Source organism: Lipophrys pholis (genome assembly GCF_963383615.2).
Source record: "Lipophrys pholis genome assembly, chromosome: 6".
In the NCBI taxonomy this organism is placed as follows: Eukaryota; Metazoa; Chordata; class Actinopteri; order Blenniiformes; family Blenniidae; genus Lipophrys; species Lipophrys pholis.
This window is the reverse complement of record NC_137629.1, coordinates 25,906,782-25,927,839: the sequence shown is the minus strand read 5'-3', so window position 1 is coordinate 25,927,839 and position 21,058 is coordinate 25,906,782. Positions and strand designations below refer to the sequence as shown.

At 40.8% G+C, this 21,058-nt stretch overlaps 2 protein-coding genes across 5 annotated transcripts in view; both read right to left on the bottom strand.

Moving 5' to 3' along the window:
* LOC308110668 (protocadherin gamma-C5-like) overlaps nt 1-21,058 on the bottom strand; it is a gene marked incomplete at its 5' end in the record, with an annotated part of 84,748 nt that overhangs the window by 46,710 nt on the left and 16,980 nt on the right. For 2 of the 4 annotated variants that reach the window (XM_080465108.1, XM_080465109.1), the window contains one exon: nt 11,118-13,499. The exons of 1 other annotated variant lie outside the window; for it this stretch is intronic. In XM_080465108.1, the coding sequence (XP_080321234.1) occupies nt 11,118-13,499 (2,382 nt within the window). Of the gene's footprint in view, nt 1-11,117; nt 13,500-14,064; nt 16,450-21,058 lie in introns of those variants that run through there. One more of the 4 variants, XM_080465107.1, reaches the window with a different exon arrangement.
* Nucleotides 16,975-19,407, bottom strand: LOC308110909 (protocadherin beta-16-like; the record flags this gene model as incomplete). Its single annotated transcript, XM_080465529.1, has 1 exon — nt 16,975-19,407. One exon carries the CDS (start codon nt 19,405-19,407, stop codon nt 16,975-16,977), a length of 2,433 nt encoding a protein of 810 aa, XP_080321655.1.

Genomic DNA, 21,058 nt, shown 5'->3' with positions numbered 1-21,058 from the left:
ACTGCTGCTGCTGCATGCTGCTGGAGACACAGCCAGTCTCTCGCAGGGAGGACAGACCTCAGGACTATTTATAATGTTGTGTATCACAATGACACACACGGTACAAATATGCCAAGAGTGTGCCATTTCTAATAACAAAAAGTGGCAGATACAAATCCCTTTTTTTAAATTTATTATTTATTTGGGGATTTATATTTATTTATTTATTCTGGCTTGAAAAATACAGTATTCAGACACACCAGCTTTGGATTTAAAGTGAGTGTAATTTATAAATCTAGTATTTCTTTATCATATTCCCAGCAATTTTTTATGATCTTTTTTCACAAGTTCAACATTTTATGCAAATATTGATCTAAAATCACACATAAAAGTGAAACAGACATCTACAAGCACTTGCAAAAAGGTAAATGGACTTCAGGATTGCATAGTTTCACCACCTTGTTCAAAAGTTGTAAACACTCTTAATCTCATTCAGTCTGTTCCTTAAAACCATGCACAACCATGTAAATAAGGTTGACAGCTTGTATGGAGCAGCTAAAAGTTCCCCGTCTTGTCCAAGCACAGGCAGATGGGCAGGTAGAGCTGAGGATCGAGCAGCCAATCTTCAAATTGGAGGACAATCCATTGTACCACCTGAGCCACCGCCTCCCATCAATGTGTTATTTGTGGAAAAAGTACATGCGTAATCATTTGTAGTAGTTAATTAAAAAAGTAAAATATTGTGATTTCTGACATCACAAAGACATTTTAACAAGATATTTTCAGACAGTCTTTGTTTATGATGAAAATATCCATGGATACGTTTGTATTTTTAGATAGCAACAAATAGTAAGATAGAATCATACAAGATAGAACAAGAGACTGTCAACAAATGCCTCCTAACACACACTGTATACATAGAGTAGATTAAAAAAATATATGATATGATGAATAACGTGTACATTTCTAAAAGCTGTAGTGTCTTAAATTGGCTTACACACAAAAAAGCTGTTATTAATCCAGCCGTGTCAACACAGAATATCAATACTTGCGGATAAAAGTTTATTAAGCAAGCCTGCAACAATAAACCTTACCTTGATGAAGACTATCATGTTCAGCTATCAGCAATTTGGGAAGTGACATTGACCTATCGGGATATGTTCTTCTATTTTGATGTCAGTGCATTTAAATTAGTGATAAACTATAAGGAATAGCTATAAAAGTATGGGAAGGTTTTAGAGTAATGCACTGTTCCTTCAATATTAAGGTAATTAGAGTAGATTTCGATGGCGTTCGTGTGAAGAATTTGTACAGCAAGCTGTACGTATGTCAACAATGTATGTGACAATAAATTAAACTTTTTCAACTCATGAAAAGTAATCAGTAACTAAAAATGTATCAAACATAAAAAGACTAATAATTACATGAATTGAAGTTTTGAAGTGCCACATAAACCAATAGCATTTTATTAAAACAAATGGTTGTGGAGGTTTTATTCAGGAAAATAAAACAACAGTAAACTGGGGGCTAAAAAACACTAGACAGTGTTATAATGCAAAGATTACATTGTCCGTATACCACAAAGCCAATATTTTTGTTAATTGTAAACTTTAAATTATATCATTTTATTTCAGCTGGATGTGCTTAATTATTATGGATCATGTCACAGTGTGATACATCCTTTACACTCGCTCAGCACTTAACAGTTTAAATAAGCAAGTATGGTAAAGTGTAGATAGGCCTGTGCTTTTTTTAAACATCCAATGTCTGCATGACATGCTTAGCATTTTCTAACTGACTATTTATGCTCTTGTTTGTCTTTATACTGTGATTTAATATGTCATTTATTGATTGTAATGTGACACTATATTTCACTAAATGAGGGGCAGCATGTATCACCAAACCAATGTCTAAAATTTAAGATACTGAGTAGGATAATTGCTGCAACTCTGTTGATTTACTCTAACAGCTGGTCTTCACTGCTAATACTTTCTTTAAACCATGTAAGCCTGTTTGTAAGATGAGCAGTCCAATTTGCACTAATGTCGTAAGGTACTTCTGCTAACTATCTCCTCCATGTGTCCATCCTTTTGATGGAGTGTCTGATTTGTTGTTAGTGTTCTGTTCAATAGTCAAAATGTGTTTTGAACACAAATCCTCTTCCCTGAACTGATGTCAACACCTATGTAATCTGTCAAGTAACAGTATTATGATATAGCAGATTAAATTCAGTATTATGTTCACTGGTAAACTGCCATGTTTGTAGATGAACTAATGTTTGTACTACTGGACTTGTTTAAAGGCACTTTTGTGTGAATAATAGAAAAGTGGCTGGTCTTACCTTATTTGTTGATTTAACAGGCATGGGGAAGGAAACGGAAGCAGGACCAAGCAACAAGGGGGAAACATGAAAGAGAAAACAAAAACGAGAAAAATGGACGTTTGGTTAGATTAGTGATGATACAGAGCTGGACATTGGGAAGTACAGAAACCACCTGCAGCATACTTACCATGAGGCTCACAATAAACAAAGTTATCTTTGTGTATGTTCACCCACAGAGTCTGTGGAAAGTTAACTAATTGTCTATTGCGAGCCTGTTGTATAAGAATACATAAATGTGTAGGAATGTGGAAAAAATTGTTTTCTTTGCAAAAATGTCAAATAATATAGTGTAGTATTGTAGTGTACTGTAAAAGAGAAATTCAGGTTAGAGAAATGCATTGAGGAGATAATCATCAGAGCAGAATTTCCTAACAAGGTTAACATGTGAGTGAGTTATCTTTTTTCTATAATACAGTATGTGAGACCTGGATGGCTGTGTGTTGTGTTCTCTGTCTTCAGACAGAGAGATACGAGAGAGAGAGAGAGAGAGAGAGAGAGTGTGAAGGAAAGATGAAGAGTTAGAGAACGTATCTTGAGTTACCCCACATTAAAAAAAAATTTAAATCTATTGAAATAACATGTTTCACACTCAGCTGCAGACCACAGCAGAGACATTCTCCCCCCCAAAAAAAAATAATAATCACAGTCTGATTTAGAGCAACTATTAATCCCAATATCATCTGAACTGTGCATGTGAACCTTGAAACTTCTTAAAAAGTCTCCATTCAAAAATACATCAAAAAAGAAAATTAACATGACCTGGAAAAAAGAAACCAAATCAACATGTAGGATATAGAAGACAGATCATTCCAAGTTGCAGGGTGTAAACTCTAATAAAACATCGAGAGAAAAACAAACGGACTTGATGAAGATTAATGATCGAATAATTGCTCGTGAAAGTAGGAACCAAGATTTAAACAGCTGCAAAACAACAAAACAAAAAACAAATAAAGCAGTTGAATTTGATCTGGATACAGAACAAGACATTTTAAAGAACAAATTAATCACTCTACCAGCTGCTCAAAAGTATATAAAGCAACAGTAAAACCACCATGGCAGTATTTTAAAACGTGTCTATATTTTTGTATCTTTGTCTCTCTGTCTTTTCATATTGTAATTCTTATAGTATACATGTACTTGTATATCAAACCATACATCATATTCTATTATTCAAACCAAAAATTTAAAAGTTGATCATACAAACAAAAAACAGAGTAAAAATGTACCGTTGATGAAGAATGAAGCAATATAATTAATATAATATAAACAATATAAAAAAAAAACAAACAGAAACTAAAAGCATTTGAAGGAGAAAAAGACACAAGAAACTTTAACCGTTCTATCGATGTTGCTGTAGCATGAAAAACACTTCCAGTAATACATCTTTTGTAAAACATTTCAATGGCACTGACTAACAATTTGAGGATTTGATGTTTGATGATAATGAAGATGTATTATTATTAATGCATATAACCAAAATAGTGTAAAGCAAGCATATCTATCTTTAAACACACACGATTAACCTTACAAATACGGAGCAGAAAATGAGGACTTATACTATTTTCTGCAACATTAATGACACTAAGAGTGCATGAATCACAAGCCTAATACTGCACTGCTGCACAAAATCACTACCTTCAAAGCAACAGCAGAGGGCCTCGAGGCGATGCCCCGTGATTAAACCACTAGATCTTTATACAGTGGACCCATGAATATTGCAGCTGAGTATCAGTGGGAGAAAACTGAAGCTTTATAAACAAAGCAAACGACCCCCAGGCTTGATTTTATGTGGTGTGCTATATTATGAAATACAGTATGCAATATGAAACATCACCTTTACCAGATACACATACAAGGTTTACATAACCACAAAAGATTACATAGGAGAATTAGGTCATCTGGTCTATAATAAAGAAATTGAATAACAAAAGAATTGCCTCTCATTTTCAGTTGAACTGAAACTGAGAATTTATAAAGACATATCAAATGTGTTAACACACTCAATATGTACAAGACATACCATAAAAATGGAAGAGGAATTAAACAAGGCAGCACATTTTACAACAAATACTACAAGCAGCCATGACTGCCCACTCCCCCTCCTCCTTCCCCATCACCAGACACCCCAGATCTAAGCAAGCAGCACTGTTTTTTTTTTTTTTTTTTTTCTGAAACAGGGGTGTCTCCTGCGGTCCCAGTTCCAACAATTACTGAGAGCAATCCCATATCAGAGGCTGCATCTGCTGCTGACCCCCTGTGGCTTGCTAAAATGGTACAGTCCTGCCAGTGAGTCAGCTTGTTGCTATGGTAACACATCCCACCTCATTTGCTCGCATCCCACCCTGCAGCATGCAAACTGGCAGGGTGGAAAAAACAACAACATTGTGTATGAAGAAGATGGAAGAGAAAAAATATATATATATATGAGAGAGGACTACTCTCCAGATGTAGTGAAAACGTGGTCAAATAAAGCAGGCTTTCCTACACCACTGGGTACTAAACAACTGCTTGACAAATTTGAGAAAAGCATTTCAAAAAATATGATTTTGCATGTCAGCAATATTGCAGCAACAACAGATATATCATGACAGTGTATGACGTCTTTTTATAGACCCGACAAAATGTCCTACAGTGAGAAATCATCCTCTCCCTTTCTCTCTCACTGTCTTTCTTTCTCTGCAGCAGAGTGGTGCAGCTGGAGAGGGGGGAGGGGAGGGATGGAGAAAATGAGATCAGGAGGAAAAAGGAGAGCCTGCTGGAAACACAGAGAGACTGACGAGTGGTTCTCATCTTGTTGTAGCTAAAAAATTGCAGTTTTGCAACTAAGCTAATGTCAGTTAAAAATGCAAAGATCTGTATAGTTGTGAAGCAAATGTCAAAAACAATCTTAACAATTATATGAAAAAACACCTGGTGATGTCCTAAAACATTTAATAATTACTCTCCTTCCAACATCCATGTTTGTCCATCCTTCTAAATCACAGCTTTGTCGAGTTTCATATCTCATCAACCCATGTAATCGAGAGTGGAATCCTTCGAGGACAACTAACCAGAGCAAAAACCGAATACTTCACAACACCATCTCACATCAACACATACCATTTTTTTGCATGATATTAAGCCATCACATGTCTAAATGACATGGCATCATGCAAAGATACACCCAACTAAAACAACCTGATCTGGAATATTTTGACTTCAATATATTTTGAATTCAATATCGTATCACCCTGAGACACTATGTGCAGCATAGTGCTCTGACATAGAGAGGAGTCATAAACTCTGATCCGAATAATAACTGGGATTATTCTTGTAGCTGTTGTCCATATAAACTGGGAGTGGTGGGCTTGCACTATCAATTGCCTTGTGTTTGAATCCTTTGTAATCCTAAATGAAACTTCCTGTGCAGTGTCGAAGCCCCGACACCTCATCTTTGACTCTGCCTCACAAAATCCCACAACACAACTTAAGAAGTTAAATATAGGTTAATTTGGGAGGCACTTTGTGACTATTCCTCCTCTTTCTACTTCAACTACTACTGATTTTAACCATGATAACAATAACAATTTCAACCGTGATAACAATAACAATAACTCAATTGTTCTCAAAAGTGGAGAGAGTATTGTTTTTCTGAACCTGTTTTATATTTTTTGAGAACATCAGACTTTCTGTCTTACTGAGAAGTTTATTTCATAGAAGTAACATTTCACTCAAATGTCCAGAATATGTCAGATATGACAAAAAGAAACAAATGGTGATAGTATAAACAACAATACCCAAAACATAGTGCACAATGTGTTGATGAGCCCCACCGGCATAAACATGGACACACAGCTGCTGACCAGCCTGTCTGGGAAGGCCGTCTGCTTCATAAAAAAAAAAAAAAAAAAAAAAGTTGAGACCTGTGGGAACCAGGAGCTTGTGTGAAAGAGTATAATGTTGTGGTTACTACTAACCAGGAGTTTGTATAGGATAGAAAAGGCCCGATAACAGCTTAAAAATAGGTTCCTCAAACAAACACAAAACAGCATCCTGAACTTTTACAAGAAGAAGAGCAGGTTGAATCACTTATCTGGCTGAAAAGATTTAACCACAGCCGGTACAGCAGGTAAAACAGACACAGATGTGAGTTAATTATTGTGAAAGAATAATACCAGCGGATCTGGGGGTTACCACAAATAACCCATCCAGGCGTTTGCTTTGTAGTCTGTCATCATTAGTTTTCACATGCTCACATCCCAAGCATCATGCAGACTTTACAGCTGAACCACATCCACCACTAGAAAGACTCATCTGAGCAAACATACCCGCACCAAGACTACCAAAGAAATAGTCCTGCAGGTAAGCAGGCTACACATGACAAAAAGCACTAATACATAAAGAAATAACAATAAGTTGTACAACTAAGCAAGACAATTTTATTTTTATTTTTACTGCATCAAAACAATAAGAGCAGTTTGTCTGTGCTCTGTCAATCAGACACACACAATGCAGGATTGTCATGCTTCTAAAATGTTTGTCTTTGTGAGCGACTGTAGTTTTCAATAAAAATGAGGTCAGTTGTACTGTGTAACTATGCCCTATTTAATACACACAGCCTCTATCCTAAATACTGCTATTCCCTTGTCATTGGTTATATAACTAGTCAATCACTGCTCTTCTTGCATTCACTTCTTTTATTTCTTTATGTTTCATAAAGAAATCATATCTCAATTTTTCTTGCGGTCTTCAAGGTGCGAAGCATAAAAGGAGCCTGATGTTGCTGTTTCACACACAAGATTGATTTATTTTTACCTTGTTATATAGCGGACAAAGAAGAGATCAAAATGGCTGCTGTGCTTCACTCACACAAATGCTGCACAGGGATGGTGAGTCTGTGCCGGTTACCACGTGCCTCTTCCCCTCCCCCGCTCTGCCTCTCTCCTCCTCTCCTGCCTGTCTCCCTTGCGTTCAGCCTCCTCAGATCAGCAGTGACTACAACCTCTTTTCAATACCACAGTTTTAACATCAGCATAAAAATATATCTCCAAAAATTGCATTTTTGAACAGATTTATATTGATTCCCCTGTGTTATATTTGAAATAATGTCATAGACACTTATTCTGTCTGAACACGAAGCCCTGTGCAAATGGCTGCATGGTGTTATGAAGGGAACTAGGTCACTGATAAAGTAGTGCACTGCATGGTTATGTGTTTCTAAGTGAGCGTGGTCTGTATGAAGCTTCAGCAGGGATGAGCCACAGACTGTTTTCTTTCAACATTTTTCTATTTTTCTCCCATTCCACTTAAATTCATCCCAAGTTGCTCTTTGCAGTACAGTGCAAATGACTTTAAAAAGACTCAGCAGAAGAAGCAAACCATTTTTGTTGATTTTAGTGTATAACGCAAAACAAAAGATATCTACAAGTGTGCTATTTATCGTGAGTATGCACAGGACCATGCTGTTGGTATGTATGAAAGATACCAATGGATTAGTCACACAGGAAAAATACAATCTTAGTCGGAGCTTTTAAGATACTGTATATTATAAGTCAAAATGCTTAGAATAAGGGCATACTGCAAACCTCACACAATTAGGAATGAGAAAGTCTTGAAATATTTCAACTTACAACTAAAATCCAACAACAGGACACAATTTGATTTTCATTCTTCAAAAACTGTAAGTGTTTTAAATGTCTGCTATGGCATATCATGACAGAAAGAGAAGAACAATGCACAGACATACACAGGCACAGACGCACGCATGCACACACATGCAGGCACGAGAGTGGGTCTTATCTCACCTCTGTGACTATACTATCTGTTTTAAGTCTTGGCACTGTCCTGGAGCCACTGTGGTCGACACTCAGTGTGCTTTGACTGCTTTGACTGAAAGGTCCAGAGAACTTAGTATCACTCATCCGGGAGTCAGTGGTTCCGTACACTTCATAGCTTCCAGGCTTTAATGTGCCAGTGCCACCAACATCTGCATAAAGGGGTGGGTAATACGGAATAACAGGAAGATGTCCACCAGATTTGTAAAAGAGGCGCTCATGTCTCCATCTGTAGATTTTCACTGATATAATCACCACAACACAGGTGATGAAGAGGAAGGAAACTACAGCCAGAGCCAACACTAAGTAAAAAGTCAGGTTGTCATTGTACTCCTTGTCGTGGATCAGGTCGGTGAACTCTGACATCACTTCAGGGAAGCTGTCCGCCACCGCCACGTTTACAATGACTGTAGCTGAACGAGAGGGCTGTCCGTTGTCCTCCACTATAACAGCCAGTCTTTGTTTCACTGCATCTTTATCATTCACCTGGCGGATGGTTCTGATTTCTCCATTCTGTAAGCCCACTTCAAACAGCGCCCTGTCTGTGGCTTTCTGTAGTTTATATGAGAGCCAGGCATTCTGTCCAGAGTCCACATCAACAGCCACCACTTTAGTCACCAGATAGCCCACATCCGCTGAACGAGGCACCATCTCAGCCACCACAGAGCCACCAGTCTGCACTGGATACAGGACCTGAGGGAGGTTGTCGTTCTGGTCCTGGATCTGGATTTTCACTGTCACGTTGCTGCTGAGTGGAGGAGAGCCTCCATCCTGAGATTTTATGTGAATCCAGAATTGTTTTGTTTGCTCATAGTCGAAGGAGCGCACAGCCGTTATTTCCCCACTTTCTGCATTCACTGAAAAATAAGACGAGGCTGACATCCCATTGAGCTGACTATCCTCTAGGAAATAGGAAATGCGCGCATTGCTTCCGTAGTCTTTGTCACTGGCTTTGACAGAAAGGATGGACATACCAGGTGAATTATTTTCAGCAATGGAAGCTGTGAGCAAATGCTGTGGGAACTCAGGGGCGTGATCGTTTACATCTGAAATTTTCAAGTTAATGGTCTTGTTTGTGGAAAAGGGTGGTGAACCCTCATCCATTGCGGTTATCGTTATGTTATATTCTGGCACTGTTTCTCGATCTAAAATGTCATCAGATACCAAGCTATAAAAATTTGCTGTTGTTGAAGGCTTCATTTTGAAAGGTAGATTAGAGCCAATAAAACATCTAACTTGGCTATTTTTACCCGAGTCCAGATCTTTAATGTTAAGCATTGCTATAACAGTATTCAAAGCAGAATCTTCAGGTATTGGGTTTGATAGAGAAATTATGCTTATGACAGGTGCATTGTCATTTAGATCTATCACCTCAATTAATACCTTACTTGTGTCTGCTAAGCCCCCTTTGTCTGTTGCTTTAATGTCTATCTCATGTTGTTTTGCTTTTTCATAGTCTAAAACACCAATTAAAGTAATATCCCCGCTGTTTGGATCAATGTTAAACAGGGAGGATGCTCCATCAGTGTGATGAGAGAAAGAATACACGATTTCTTCATTGGCTTCCTTGTCATTATCAGTCGCACTGACTTTTACAATGACAGCACCCTTTGCTGCATTTTCTGGTATAGATACACTATAAAGTGACTGGGTGAATACTGGGGCATTGTCATTAGCATCTAAAACGACCACGTTTATTCTGACAGACCCTGACTTCTGAGGATTACCACCGTCAATAGCAGTCAGAGATAATTTATGCTCTTCCTGCGTTTCTCTGTCGAGCTGCGTGTGAAGAACCATTTCAATATATTTTGTTCCATCAGCTCGAGCTACCGTATTCAGTTTGAAATGATCTGCAGGATTAAGTTTGTATGTTTGAATCGTGTTTTGTTCTACATCTGGATCTTTTGCACTCTCCAGTGAATAACGAGCCCCTGCAGAGGCAGATTCACTAACCTGGAAACTGTACTCCTTCTTGGGGAAAGCCGGGGCATTATCATTAATATCTGTAATTTCGACATCTATTCTGTGAAGCTCCATTGGATTTTCAAGAATTATTTGAAAGTGAAGAGAACAGGGAGATACTTCCTTGCACAATTCTTCTCTGTCGATTCTTTTAGCAACAACCAAAGTGCCCTTTCCTTCATTCAGACCAATGTACTCACTGCCATCCTCAGTAAAAATCCGAGCCCGACCCGATTTCAGTCGCTTAATATCCAAGCCGAGATCCTGAATGATATTCCCAACAACAGAACCCGTCGTCATCTCCTCGGGAATAGAATACCGGACCTGACCGACTGCAATTCCTGCGACGCAGATGCAGATAAGCAGCGAAAACCATGATAATGTTTTATATCCGGCCAGACAACAAAGAACAGCCATGGTGGGGAGAATGTCTGCACGAACCAAAAAAGCAACAAAAAACAAACAAAACCAGGGTGCCAATATGCGTAAAAATATATGACCGAAAGCTTATTGTCGAGAGCTGCACGCAGGCTCCGTGTGTTTAGTTCCGATGAAAAAACGAACCTATTTTCACCCACCAAACAGGGGAGTGCAATTTCACTCTGAAAAAAAGAAAAACTGCCAAAATGGCCCACAGTGGCACCTAGAGACGAATAAATGAACAGCAGCAACAACCACAACAACAAAACATATTGACAGTAATATGAATAGATATACAGAAAAACAGATAGCTAGATAGCTAGATAGATAGATAGCTAGATAGATAGATAGATAGATAGATAGATAGATAGATAGATAGATAGATAGATAGATATGATGGAGAACCACCAACTAATTCGGGTCTGCGCTCTCCAGGGTGCTAAGATTGTTCAGGCCAAATGAAATCCTCTAAATAAAGCAGTAGCCTGTTGTTTAAAATATCTAGTCACAATTGAAATAATGATTGAAGTAAATAGATGCTGTGACAGATTTCTAACCTCTATAGGAGAGTCAGGTTCATCCAGGATGCTCTTTTCACTCTGTATCCGCTGCATCGTCCCTGTTGAACTGGGGTCCATTATCAGCACGTTCTGACTACCAGCTCTGCCGAACTTACAGTCACTCTTTCTGGAGTCAGTCGTCCTGCACACCTCGTAATTGTACACATGTTGGAGAGTTCCTGTCCCCAAAGTGTCCGAGTAACGTGGTGGATAATATGGAATCACAGGCAGGTTGGAGTGATACAGGATACGAGACTGTCTCCATCTGTAGATTTTCACTGATATAATCACCACCACGCAGGTGATGAAGAGGAAGGAAACCACGGCCAGAGCCAACACTAAGTAAAAAGTCAGGTTGTCATTGTACTCCTTGTCGTGGATCAGGTCGGTGAACTCTGACATCACTTCAGGGAAGCTGTCCGCCACCGCCACGTTCACAATGACTGTAGCTGAACGAGAGGGCTGTCCGTTGTCCTCCACTATAACAGCCAGTCTTTGTTTCACTGTATCTTTATCATTCACCTGGCGGATAGTTCTGATTTCTCCATTCTGTAAACCAACTTCAAACAGCGCCCTGTCAGTGGCTTTCTGTAGTTTATATGAGAGCCAGGCATTCTGTCCAGAGTCCACATCAACAGCCACCACTTTAGTCACCAGATAGCCCACATCTGCTGAACGAGGCACCATCTCAGCCACCACAGAGCCACCAGTCTGCACTGGGTACAGGACCTGAGGGGGGTTGTCGTTCTGGTCCTGGATCTGGATTTTCACTGTCACGTTGCTGCTCAGTGGAGGAGATCCTCCATCCTGAGCTTTAACATGAAACTGGAAATCTTTGATCTGTTCGTAGTCAAACGAGCGCACTGCATGGATGACTCCACTATCTGCACTGACAGACACATAAGAGGAGACTGGCACTCCGTTAACAGAGGAGTCCTCCAGTAAGTATGAAACACGAGCATTCTGGTTCCAGTCAGTGTCTTTAGCTTTTATTGTAAATATAGAGAGACCTGGTGTGTTATTTTCTACTATATAAGCCTCATATGAGCTCCTCTCAAAGACAGGTGCGTTATCATTTACATCAGAGATCTGTAAGGTGAGAGTGACGCTGCTGGAGAGGGAGGGTACTCCCTCATCAGAGCAGGTTACTGTGATATTATACTCAGAGGATGTTTCTCGGTCTAAATCACTATCGGTCATCAAACTATAAAAATCACTGGTGGTAGACTTCATCACAAAAGGAATATTATTACTTATAGCACATTGCACCTTCCCGTTTTCACCCGAGTCTGCATCTTTAATATTTATCATTGTTACAACAGTACCACGTTGGGCATCCTCTGTTATTACGTTAGTCTTAGACATTATACGGATGTGTGGTTTATTGTCATTTATGTCAATGACGTCAACCATTGCTTTACACGAGTCAACTAGTCCTCCATCATCACTCGCACGAACGTTTATCTGGAAGGATCGAGCCTTTTCATAATCAACATTTCCTTTTAGACGAATTTCACCAGTTTCCTCGTTTACTTCAAATAATCCACGGGCATTATCCAGTATACTTGAAATTGAATAGGTTATCCGACCATTAGATCCGTGATCTGCATCTGTTGCAGTGACCGTCATTACAACTGTTCCGAGAGGTGAATTTTCATGTACAGATGCTTTATAAACAGGCTGTGTAAAAACAGGAGCGTTGTCATTCGCGTCTAAGACCGTGATCAGAATCTGCATTGTTCCAGTCATCTGCGGCTCTCCTCCATCCACCGCCGTGAGAACTAAAGAGAGATGCTCGCGCTTTTCTCTGTCGAGGGGCTTTTCTAAGACCATTTCCACGTTTTTCGTCCCATCTACTTGATCGTGCAACTTTACAGCAAAATTATCCGACGGTTCAAGTTTATATGTTTGCAACCCGTTCAAGCCGACATCGAGATCAACAGCTCGGTCTAATATGAATTTAGCTCCGTTCACAGCGGACTCGCTGATCTTAAATTTGACGTCGTTCTTTTCGAAAGACGGTGCATTATCATTAACATCTATAATCTCCACAGTCACGGTGTAAAACTCCATCGGATTTTCCAAAATAATCTGAAAATGTAACGCGCAGGGCGTCGTTTGTCCGCAGAGCGCCTCTCTGTCGATTCTGTTTTTTATGAGGAGGACGCCTCTGTCGTTGTTTAGCTCAATATAATCCTCGCTCTCTGGTGTAAAAATACGAGCTTTGCCCGACTTCAGTCTCTTCATGTCTAAACCAAAATCCTTTGCAACGTTTCCAACGAGAGACCCTTTTGACATTTCCTCAGGAACAGAGTAGCTGACCTGTGCGAAGCCCGAGTCGAGAGAAAGAACCAAAAACAACAAGACGTGCCCTCTCATTGTTCTGTCCGATGTTCTTCCAGGGTGAACCATTAAAATCCTTGCAGATTCCCAATTTATATGTCACCAGGAGGGTTTTGGCGTATTCCAGTCAGCGGAGAAGTGATAAGACGTCTTCTCTATAAATCCCAGACGGTGCGTTTAGCTTCTGAGGTTTCTGCCACGACAATAAAAGCGTGGTGTACGAGTCTGTTAAATGTTAAAATATCTGGCCGACAGCGGCGCTGTGAGTCCATGTCAAAAAACTGCATCTAAAACGCCCAAACCACTTTATCAAGACCATGATTACAGCAGTGAACAAAGATGACCTAGCTTCCTAAGAATAACGGTGCTATTTGTTACCACACTGCGGTGATTTAATAAAGTTCACATAGAATTAACAAAAGTGTGTCATAAGATCAGGTAAAATGAAAGACTAAATATAGTTTTTAAGCCAAAGAAACATTAACGAATAGAGTGCATCGCTATCCGAGGTGCTGAAAAGACAGAAAGCATGATAGAGCGCGTTATCAAGTCGTAGAAAATACGATGAACACATTGTAAGCAATTTTCTCAGTTTTCTAACCTCTATAGGAGAGTCAGGTTCATCCAGGATGCTCTTCTCACTCTGTATCCGCTGCATTGTCCCTGTTGAACTTGGGTCCATTATCAGCACGTTCTGACTACCAGCTCTGCCGAACTTACAGTCACTCTTTCTGGAGTCAGTCGTCCTGCACACCTCGTAATTGTACACATGTTGGAGAGTTCCTGTCCCCAAAGTGTCCGAGTAACGTGGTGGATAATATGGAATCACAGGCAGGTTGGAGTGATACAGGATGCGAGACTGTCTCCATCTGTAGATTTTCACTGATATAATCACCACCACACAGGTGATGAACAGGAAGGAAACTACAGCCAGAGCCAACACTAAGTAAAAAGTCAGGTTGTCATTGTACTCCTTGTCGTAGATCAGGTCGGTGAACTCTGACAGCACTTCAGGGAAGCTGTCTGCCACCGCCACGTTCACAATGACTGTAGCTGAACGAGAGGGCTGTCCGTTGTCCTCCACTATAACAGTCAGTCGTTGTTTCACTGCATCTTTATCATTCACTTGGCGGATAGTTCTGATTTCTCCATTCTGTAAGCCAACTTCAAACAGCGCCCTGTCAGTGGCTTTCTGTAGTTTATATGAGAGCCAGGCATTCTGTCCAGAGTCCACATCAACAGCCACCACTTTAGTCACCAGATAGCCCACATCTGCTGAACGAGGCACCATCTCAGCCACCACAGAGCCACCAGTCTGCACTGGGTACAGGACCTGAGGGGGGTTGTCGTTCTGGTCCTGGATCTGGATTTTCACTGTCACGTTGCTGCTGAGTGGAGGAGAGCCTCCATCCTGAGCTTTAACACGAAACTGGAAATCTTTGATCTGTTCGTAGTCAAACGAGCGCACTGCATGGATGACTCCACTATCTGCACTGACGGACACATAAGAGGAGACTGGCACTCCGTTAACAGAGGAGTCCTCCAAGATGTAAGAAACACGAGCATTCTGGTTCCAGTCAGCATCTGTAGCTTTTACTGTGAATATAGAAATACCTGGTGTGTTGTTTTCTACTATGTAGGCCTCATATGAGCTCCTCTCAAAGACAGGTGGGTTATCATTTACATCAGAGATCTGTAAGGTGAGAGTGACGCTGCTGGAGAGGGAGGGCACTCCCTCATCAAAGCAGGTAACAGTGATATTATACTCTGATGATCTCTCTCGGTCTAAATCACTGCCTGTCACTAAACTATAGAAATTGTTTGATGATGATTTCAATATAAAAGGAATATTATCATTTATGAAACACTGAACTTTTCCATTTTCACCAGAGTCTGGGTCTTGGACATTAATCATTGTAACGACTGTGTTGGACTCTGAGTTCTCTGATATAATTGTTGACTTCGACATTATTTTAATTATCGGTTCATTATCATTTATATCAACGACATCGACAATGACTTTACAAGAGTCCGACAGCCCTCCGTTGTCTCTTGCGCGTATGTTGATCTGAAAATGTTTTTTCTTTTCAAAATCTAAACGCCCTATCACTCTCACTTCACCGCTTTCCTCATGTACTTCAAATATATGTCTGACGTCATCTAAAGTGTTCGTGATCGAATACGTTATTTTGCCATTCAATCCATGGTCAGCGTCAGATGCGCTCACAGCGGTGACAATTGTGCCTTTTATTGAATTTTCAGTGATCGTTCCTTTGTATATGGGTTGTGTGAAAACAGGTGCGTTATCATTCACGTCTAACACTGTAATCAGAATCTGCATTGTTCCTGACATCTGTGGCTCTCCCCCATCCAGAGCCGTCAACACCAACGAGATAAACTCGTTTTTTTCTCTATCTAAAGGTTTCTGCAAAACCATTTCCACATTCTTCGTCCCGTCAGCTTGGTTGTGGAGCTTAAGTAAAAAATTGTCGCTCGGTTTGAGCACATAATTTTGGAGAGTGTTTGTTCCTACATCTAAATCAACGGCTCTCTCCAAGTCAAATTTTGCACCGACGACTGCGGACTCGCTAATTATGAATTTGATTTCATTTTTTTCAAATGTTGGCGCATTATCATTAATATCTGTAATTTCAACCGTTACACTGTAAAACTCCATTGGGTTTTCTAAAACAATTTGGAAATGCACAGCGCACGGTGCGGTGTCACCACACAAAGCCTCTCTGTCAATTCTCTCTTTTATGATCAGAGCTCCTCTCTCGGCGTTCAGCTCGATGTACTCTGTGCTATCGCCAGAATAGATACGAGCCTTTCCTAACCTCAGTCGCTTAACATCCAAACCTAAATCCTGAGCTATATTACCGACCACGGAGCCTTTCGCCATCTCCTCTGGAACAGAGTAACTGACCTGCCCAAAGACTGCACCGAGACACAGAACTGAAATCAACAGCAGTACTTGCCGTGTCATTGTGAGATAACGCCACTGCGAACAAACAACTGGGTCCTACAATTCCTTGGGAAGATGAACGGCCATCGAACACAATGGGAAGAAAAGCAGTTCACTAACATGAAGAAAAAACAAACGGCGGTCGTCCTCGTGCTGTAGCCTACATCAACCCAAAATACAAAGACAATGCGTCTGACGGTATTCATCAAGAAAGAGAGGCGGTACTGCTGCAAATGCTACAACTTTGATTGAAAAGGCAATAGCGGCCCATTGAGTTCATCTAGGGAAACTGCAGAAAAGGCGTGCTGAAAAAAATATGAAGGGAAGAATAAGTAAAAAGCTTCTTGTTATAAATAACCCATGTCCAATCCGTGTTTATATTTTCGCAACATCTCCCCCCCCCAAAAAACCCCCAACAAAACATACTTATTTTTTTTAAAAGAGATTGAGCACGAATAATTTACTGTCAAAATGAAATATATGGATATGTTGCTTACGAGATTGCTGATATATACAAGATGTAAGGACGTTAAAATGAATTGTCTTTTAAAAATCTGAAAACTGCAAAGACAATAGAGGGTGTACCAAATTTCTAACCTCTATAGGAGAGTCAGGTTCATCCAGGATGCTCTTCTCACTTTGTATCCGCTGTATCGTCCCTGTTGAACTGGGGTCCATTATCAGCACGTTCTGACTACCAGCTCGGCCGAACTTACAGTCACTCTTTCTGGAGTCAGTCGTCCTGCACACCTCGTAATTGTACACATGTTGGAGAGTTCCTGTCCCCAAAGTGTCCGAGTAACGTGGTGGATAATATGGAATCACAGGCAGGTTGGAGTGATACATGATGCGAGACTGTCTCCATCTGTAGATTTTCACTGATATAATCACCACCACACAGGTGATGAACAGGAAGGAAACTACAGCCAGAGCCAACACTAAGTAAAAAGTCAGGTTGTCATTGTACTCCTTGTCGTGGATCAGGTCGGTGAACTCTGACAGCACTTCAGGGAAGCTGTCCGCCACCGCCACGTTCACAATGACTGTAGCTGAACGAGAGGGCTGTCCGTTGTCCTCCACTATAACAGCCAGTCTCTGTTTGGCTGCATCTTTATCATTAACCTGGCGGATAGTTCTGATTTCTCCATTCTGTAAGCCCACTTCAAACAGCGCTCTGTCTGTGGCTTTCTGTAGTTTATATGAGAGCCAGGCATTCTGTCCAGAGTCCACATCAACAGCCACCACTTTAGTCACCAGATAGCCCACATCTGCTGAACGAGGCACCATCTCAGCCACCACAGAGCCACCAGTCTGCACTGGGTACAGGACCTGAGGGGGGTTGTCGTTCTGGTCCTGGATCTGGATTTTCACTGTCACGTTGCTGCTGAGTGGAGGAGATCCCCCATCTTGAGCTTTAACATGAAACTGGAAATCTTTGATCTGTTCGTAGTCAAACGAGCGCACTGCATGGATGACTCCACTGTCTGCACTGACGGAAACATATGAGGAGACTGGGACTCCGTTAACAGAGGAGTCCTCCAGTAAGTAAGAAACACGAGCATTCTGGTTCCAGTCAGTGTCTCTAGCTTTTACTGTGAATATAGAAAGACCTGGTGGGTTGTTTTCTACGACGTAGGCCTCATATGAGCTCCTCTCGAAGACAGGTGCGTTATCATTTACATCAGAGATCTGTAAGGTGAGAGTGACGCTGCTGGAGAGGGAGGGCACTCCCTCATCAGAGCAGGTTACTGTGATATCATACTCAGAAGTTCTTTCTCGGTCTAAATCATTGTCTGTCACGATGCTATAAAAATTACTTGCAGTAGAAGTAATCGAAAATGGTATATTTCTGTTAATTGCACATTTAACTTTTCCATTTTCGCCAGAGTCGGGATCATTTACGCTCATTACAGCGACCACGGTGCTCTGACGTGAATCCTCACCGATCGTATTTGATGATGAAATTATATTAATCACCGGACTGTTATCATTAATATCACCCACATCTACAATTACTTTACAAGAATCAGAAAGACCTCCGCGATCCACAGCCTCGATATCAATTTCATATTCTTTAGACTTTTCATAATCAATGGGGCCATTTAGTATAAGGCTCCCGTCTTCAGTAACGAGAAATAAATTTTGAATGATTGCAACACTACTACCAATAACATAACTAATCTCTCCATTTGAGTCTTTGTCTGCATCTGAAGCACTCACTTTAGTAATCAGTGTTCCTTTGACAGAGTCCTCTTTGACACTTGCTTTGTAAACGTTTTTTGTAAAAACAGGAGCATTATCATTAACATCTAACACCGTGATATGAATTTGCATTGTCCCGGACCTTTGTGGATCTCCTCCATCGACAGCTGTCAATAACAATGACGCAAACTCTTGTTTCTCTCTATCGAGGGTTTTTTGTAAAATCATTTCTACTTTTTTTCTAACATCAGACTGACTGTGCATTTTTAGAACAAAATGATCATTGGGCTTTAGTGTATAGCTTTGAAGACCATTAAGTCCTATATCTGGATCTATCGCTTTTTCGAGCAAGAATTTTGAGCCGACAACTGCCGACTCGCTAATTTCAAACCTCCTCTCATCTTTTTCGAATACAGGGGCGTTGTCGTTAATATCTGTGATTTCGACGGTAACTGGGAATATTTCGATGGGGTTTTCCACTGCGATCTGAAAATGTAAAGCACAGGGTGTCGTCTGCGCACAGAGAGCTTCACGGTCTATCTTCTCTTTGATAACGAGCAGTCCCTTTTCTCTGTTGAGCTGAATGTACTCCGCATTGTCTCCTGTATGGATGCGAGCTTTTCCAGCCAGCAATCGTTTAACATCCAACCCTAAGTCCTGAGCTATGTTACCAACCAGAGAACCTTTTGCCATTTCCTCGGGAATGGAGTAGCTGACCTGGCTGAGCGCTGACTGCAGACAGAGGACCGACAAAAACAACACTACTTGCCGTTTCATTGTTCTACCGAGCACATCCGTTGTACAAAAAAAAAGTTATCTCCTCGTTTTCCAGTCAGTAATTCCAATGCAAATACAACAGAAAAGCAGTTCTCCTTTTCAACAGGAAAAAAAAAACCATTCCAACAATGCATTCCGTGTTTTCTATTTCGGTTACTGTCGACGAAGCGGTGTGCAGAAAATCTCCTCGCTCATGTGAGAGCTCAGAAGATGTCCCCGTTTAAATATCAATATAAACTCATTGGAGCTGGTCGACAGCGGCCCACCGAGTTCAAAACAAGAAATTGCAAGGCAAAATCGGAATAAAACCCTGGTATTACTTCAATGGCAGCTGAAGAAAATACCATAGGATTAAATAAGTTTTTAAATCACAAGAACAAAGTTATTTTCCTATGCGTAATAAAAGACACTAACAAATGACAAATCAATACATAATGAAACACACTTGCTCTTAAAAAGAGAAAGAAAAATGTTGTAAATAAAAATACAACTGCAGTGGAAAGCAGTGCCAGTGTCTTCGCTGTCCAAGGTGCTGAAGCTGAATGCATTTATAATTCTAACGCTGAAATATAAAATAACTAATTCGTTAAAAAAAAAAAAAAAAAAATTGTCTAACCTCGATGGGAGAGTCAGGTTCATCCAGGATGCTCTTCTCACTTTGAATCCGCTGCATCGTCCCTGTTGAACTGGGGTCCATTATCAGCACGTTCTGACTTCCAGCTCTGCCGAACTTACAGTCACTCTTTCTGGAGTCAGTCGTCCTGCACACCTCGTAATTGTACACATGTTGGAGAGTTCCTGTCCCCAAAGTATCTGAGTAACGTGGTGGATAATATGGAATCACAGGCAGGTTGGAGTGATACAGGATGCGAGACTGTCTCCATCTGTAGATTTTCACTGATATAATCACCACCACACAGGTGATGAACAGGAAGGAAACTACAGCCAGAGCCAACACTAAGTAAAAAGTCAGGTTGTCATTGTACTCCTTGTCGTGGATCAGGTCGGTGAACTCTGACATCACTTCAGGGAAGCTGTCCGCCACCGCAACGTTCACAATGACTGTAGCTGAACGAGAGGGCTGTCCGTTGTCCTCCACTATAACGGCCAGTCTCTGTTTCACTGCATCTTTATCATTCACCTGGCGGATAGTTCTGATTTCTCCATTCTGTAAGCCCACTTCAAACAGCGCTCTGTCTGTGGCTTTCTGTAGTTTATATGAGAGCCAGGCATTCTGTCCAGAGTCCACATCAACAGCCACCACTTTTGTCACCAGATAGCCCACATCTGCTGAACGAGGCACCATCTCAGCCACCACAGAGCCACCAGTCTGCACTGGGTACAGGACCTGAGGGGGGTTGTCGTTCTGGTCCTGGATCTGGATTTTTACTGTCACATTGCTGCTGAGTGGAGGAGATCCTCCATCCTGTGCTCTAACACGGAACATAAAATCTTTGATCTGTTCGTAGTCAAACGAGCGTACTGCATGGATGACTCCACTATCTGCACTGACGGACACATAAGAGGAGACTGGCACTCCGTTAACAGAGGAGTCCTCCAGTAAGTAAGAAACACGAGCATTCTGGTTCCAGTCAGTGTCTTTAGCTTTTACTGTGAATATAGAGAGACCTGGTGAGTTGTTTTCTACGAT